The sequence below is a fragment of the Puma concolor genome, chromosome B4 (assembly GCF_028749965.1).
Source record: "Puma concolor isolate L17-30 chromosome B4, mPumCon1.1.hap2, whole genome shotgun sequence".
NCBI classification, from domain to species: Eukaryota; Metazoa; Chordata; class Mammalia; order Carnivora; family Felidae; genus Puma; species Puma concolor.
The window spans coordinates 67173738-67179213 of record NC_141673.1 but is presented as its reverse complement, the minus strand read 5'-3'; the positions used below and the strand labels follow the sequence as shown (position 1 = coordinate 67179213).

At 43.4% G+C, this 5476-nt stretch overlaps 1 protein-coding gene across 1 annotated transcript; it reads left to right on the top strand.

Moving 5' to 3' along the window:
• Positions 1-1952: 1952 nt before the first annotated feature.
• On the top strand, positions 1953-5083 carry OR5BS1 (olfactory receptor family 5 subfamily BS member 1). Its single transcript, XM_025930497.1, is given in 3 exon segments — positions 1953-2551; positions 2553-2726; positions 4921-5083. Coding segments are annotated over 3 exon segments (936 nt in total).
• The last annotated feature ends 393 nt before the right edge of the window (positions 5084-5476 follow it).

Below are 5476 nucleotides of genomic sequence, written 5' to 3'. Positions count from 1 at the left end.
AGAAGCCCTAGCCATATCTGGGGCTTTTGCTCTAGTGTTGGAAGGATGCTATTCAGTATCACCCATTGAGAGCATCACTTGTTGGCCTAGGGTGCCCAGGTAAAGACAAATCTCCTTCTCATTCATATACATCTTCTCCTAAAACTACCCACTCTGGGAACCTGTGAGTGTCAAACCATGAACAGAGAGATAAGATCCTCACTTATCACCTTCCTGAGTTATCCATCAAAGAGAAAGGTGAAGGTGAGAAGTATACCTTGTTCTGGTCTAGACCAAACCCTATCACTGTACATTTTACCAGGTGTTCTTGTTCTCAGTGTTCTTGCATTCTCTCTCTCTCTCTCTCTCTCTCTCTCTCTCACTCCCATTGGCATTTACCATCCCTGTGATGCACAGAAGATGGTCCAAGATTGACTTGGCTTTATCCAAATCTCCTGGTACCAACTCAGAGAGTAGCACAGTCTTCATGGACTTACATGCTAAGTACTGAGATTACAGAACAAACAGTAGACAATATAGATTCACATAAACCCTGGAATGGGAAGACCTTGGAGTAGCTGATGTGTGCAACTCTCAGCTCCATTTTGAGGGCTTCCTCCTGCCTGGCTTCCATAAAATCAGCACATTTGTGTGCCACTTCTGTTTGGGTTGACACAGAAGGGAAGAAAGGATTTTTATTTAGTGCCAGTAATACCCAAGGAAGTTGTCCTTTAATCTTTAGAATTGCTTTTTTAAAAACTTTTTTTTATTTATTTCTGAGAAAGAGAAAGAGAGAGAGAGCATGAGTGGGTGAGGGGCAGGAAGAGAGGGAGACACAGAATCAAAAGCAGGCTCCAGGCTCTGAGCTGTCAGCACAGAGCCCAACATGGGGCTCAAACTCACAAACTGCAAGATCATGACCTGAGCCAGTTGGGCACTTAACCAACTGAGCCACCCAGGCACCCCTAGAATTGCTTTTTTTTTAATCTTTAGAATTTCTTTTTTTTTTAATTGTTTTTATGTTTATTCATTTTTGAAAGACAGAGAGCACAAGCAGGAGTGGGGCAGAGAGAGAGGAGGACACAGAATCTGAAGCAGGCTCCAGGCTCTGAGCTGTCAGAACAGATCCTGATACGGGGCTCAAACTCATGAACCGCGAGATCATGACCCGAGCCAAAGTCAGACGCTCAACCAACTGAACCACCCAGGTGCCCCGAAATCTTTAGAATTTCTAAGCTGGAATGGACACTAGAAACCATCTAGTTTTCCAAGATTTTTTAAATGTTTATTTATTTCTGGAAGAGAGAGAGAGCAGGGGAGGGGCAGAGAGAGAAAGAGAGACAGAATCTCAAGCAGGCTTCACACTGTCAGGACAGAGTATGGGGCTCAAACTCATGAACCATGAGATCATGACCTGAGCCGAAATCAAGAGTCAGACATTTAGCCAACTAAGCCAACCAGGTACCCCCCGCCCAGATTTTTTTTTTAATAAGAAACTCAAGTGACTTACTCATGAACTTACTGGGGCAGAGAAAGGTCTTGCACCATCATCAGGTATCACAATATCCCTATCAATCACTCATTCATCATGATCTTTCAGCCACATAGTCCAAATGTTCATCACTTATTCACTGTGCTGATCAGAGCCTTCCTATGGTTTGAGTTCATTTCCTTCTGGAACTGGAGAATAGTACTTCTCAACGCTCTGGAGTCCATTCCCAACTGCCTTCCTTTCTTTCTCCAGTCTGGATGATCTCTGTTCTCTTCTCTTTCCTTTCTAGGTCTGATTGTCTATGCTCTTCTTTTCTACCTTCTCCACCTTGGCCAATAGCTTCCTACCCTGAGCCAGGAAGGGCTGATGAGCCATGAAGCTTTACTCCCAATGCCTCATCCCCAGGCATGCTCTAAGACTGATAACTCATTTGATCATTCTTCTCCATTCTTGCCCCTCTGAAGGGGAACTTAAATGTTCCATGGAAGTTGGTAACAACATAACCACAGTCACTACATCTGTTCTCTTAGGACTGTCCAACAACCCTCAGATCCAGGCCCTGCTCTTTGTGCTCTTCCTGGGGATTTACCTTCTGACCCTGATGGGAAACCTGACGATGCTACTGGTGATCAGGGCTGATTCCCACCTCCACACGTCCATGTACTTCTTCCTGAGTCACCTCTCCTTTCTGGATGCTTTCTATTCCTCAATCATTGTACCTAAACTTTTAGAGAACCTTCTTTCCAAATGGAAGACTATATCCCCCCTTGAGTGTTTTACTCAGATCTCCTTGGTCATATTTTCTGGGACCACTGAAGCTTGCCTCCTTTAAGTCATGGCCTATGACTGGTTCCAGGCTGTATGCCACCCACTGTTGTATGTGGTGGCCATGAACAGGAAGGTATGTACTGGCCTGGTGGGAGCATCCTGGGCCATAGGAGTGGGGACAGGCCTGGTTAACAGCATCCTTCTGGATCAGCAGCTTTTCTGTGGCCCCAATCTTGTCCACAGTTTTGCCTGCGAGCTTCCCCCAGTCCTCCTGTTGGCCTGTTCTGACCCTTACATTAGATTGCCTCCATCCTGACCACATGGCGGTCCTGGGCCTTGGCACCCTTGTCCTATTTCTGGGCTCCTACACCTGTATCATCATGACAGCCCTGGGGATCAACTCTTTCACGGGTCGGAGGAAGATCTTTTCCACCTGCTTTTCTCATTTTCTTGTGGTCACCATCTTTTATGGTTCAGGAGTTTTCAGGTATGTCATACTATATCTCCTAAATGTAAATGTAGGGTATCCCTTGCCCTAAAGTGGCTTTGGTCTGTAGAACAGGGCATTGCAAAGGAGCAGGAAAATTACTATACTGGAATTCAGAAGGCCTAGGTTCTAGTTCTGGTTCTGCTGTGGACTAGCTGTGTGAATTATAAAAAAAATCCATTTTCTTTCTCAGGTCTCAATTGTCTAAGTCTGAAAGATGAGCTTATACAAGGACTAGAGACTTTCCTACTTTCACTAACCTATGATTAATAGTTCTCAAAAGGAAATCAGACAGCCCTTGGTAGATTATTATTCAGCGCTAGGCAAAAAAATAAATAAATAAAACATACAATTCTTTTTTTTTTTTTTAATTTTTTTTTCAACGTTTATTTATTTTTGGGACAGAGAGAGACAGAGCATGAACGGGGGAGGGGCAGAGAGAGAGGGAGACACAGAATCGGAAACAGGCTCCAGGCTCTGAGCCATCAGCCCAGAGCCTGACGCGGGGCTCGAACTCATGGACCGCGAGATCGTGACCTGGCTGAAGTCGGAGGCTCAACCGACTGCGCCACCCAGGCGCCCCAAAACATACAATTCTTGAAACAGATGACATCTTTCTTTCCTACTGGAAGATGATGTCTCTGAGCTGCTTTTACATGGCTCAAGCTCAATTTTAGTATGTAGAGAAAAGAAATATTATTAACTTCACTTTCAGGTAAGGAACCTGAGTTTCAAGAGTAACCAGGTGACTTCTCAAATGTTCCAAAACAAATTAGTAATGGAGCCATAATATAAACCAAGTCCCACTGATTTCAAACCTCATGCTCTTTCCTACCATGCTTCTCTCAAACATAAACAGCTCTAGCTGACAAGTCCTCACCTACTAGGAGCAGAATAATTAATGGTCCATGGTATCCACTGAACTGGAGATGGATTTGTACAAATTGCTCCATATTTTCTCACCTGCTTGTTACTTGGAGAGAAGGCAAGGGTGGAAAAGGGTGATAAGGAATAGTCAAGAAGAGCTCACCTGAGGCTGTGGGAAAATCTCTTTATCTCTCTCTGCCTGACTTTCCTCATATGCCATAAGGAGACAATAAGATTTCTCCTACCTACTTCACAGAAATGTTAGGAGGGATAGATGAAGAATAATGACAGTAAAATGAATATCTTTTTAAATCAAGCACACCAGAACCCACAAAGAACATTCCAATGGTGATGGCACTCTAGCACACACACAAAAAAATTAATGTTTCTTTGGGAAATACTTCCAGTGACACTTAATAAAATGCACCCCAAGATTTATTCTTATTATTTTAGATTAATATCTTGTGCTTAGCACATTTTTATTTTCCACACTTGGCTTCTTTACTAAGCCAAAGAAAAATTCACCTAAAAGGACAAATGTTTGTTCCAATAAGCATTATATAAAATAATGTGCCATGGGGCACCTGGATGGCTCAGTCAGTTGAGCAAAGGACTTCAGCTCAGGTCATGATCTCACAGCTTGTGAGTTCGAGCCCCACGTCGGGCTCTGTGCTGATAGCTCAGAGCCTGGAGCCTGCTTCGGATTCTATGTCTCCCTCTCTCTGCCCCTAACCCACTTGCATTCTGTCTCTGTCTCTCTCAAAAATAAATAAACATTAAAAAATTTTTTTAATAAATAAAATAAAATAAAATAATGTGCCGTGACTGAAGATAATTCCCAGAGCCATAAATGTTGGGAACAATGACAGTATTATTAGAGAAGCATACACTTTTGCCAGAAACAATCCTCACAGCATGAGAACATACATTGTATATACAGGGAAAAGAAGAGAAAAAAATCCTCATATATTTATCATAACTATTAAGAAAAGATGTTTTGAAGCATATGAAGTACTACAGAAATGCATGAAATTATTAGTTTTTTTCTAATCTGCAGCCCTTGATGTGCTACAGAACTTTCTTTTTCTCTGGGCAGCCCTTATAATGTTCGGCATAAGAGAACTCATGTTTGGAGACATATGAAGGTGGAAATGATTGACTTCTCAGTGATCATATAGTCATATCTAGACAGTGCTGCCACTGATAGTCAATTCAGCTCGGAGGACCCACTTTGCAGAGACTCTGGGATGGGATGGACCATGCCTGCCAACAGTATTGTGGCCATTGTTCTGAGCTCAGTTTACTCCTCTGTGCCATTCCCTTCAAGGTACATGACTCCAGCATCTGGCTCAGCCCTGGAACAAGTGCTCTCTGTGAAGTACAGTGTGGTGGCCCCGTTGCTAAACCCTCTCATCTACAGTCTGAAGAACCAGGAAGTGAAAGCAGCCTTCAAGAGAGTGCTGGCCAGGAAGCCCAGGCTTACCTTCTAACCGAGTTCCACTGCCTGCTCGTAACAGGAGAAACAGTGGTGCAAAGGAAGAGGAGGCAGGAAGAACTATCACCAGTTATGTTCTTTCTTCTAAAAACAGAAGCATTAGTTCCTCTAACTCCACTGTCCTCCCCCAATCAAGTGAGATGGGAAAACCCCCACAGAGCACATGACAGGGGGGGCCAGTCACCACTCAAGAAAATCCTGACAAAAAAAGTGTGAAGGATCCTCAAAAAATTTAGAACTACCATATGATCCAGTAATTCCACTTCTGGGTACTTATCCAAAAGGAAATTATTATACCTAGATGCCAGAGGAAAGTAGCATGGAGGATAAGTTGGGATAGAAAGGGAGTCCATATTGTTGGGCACCATTCTGAGACGTCCTCACACAG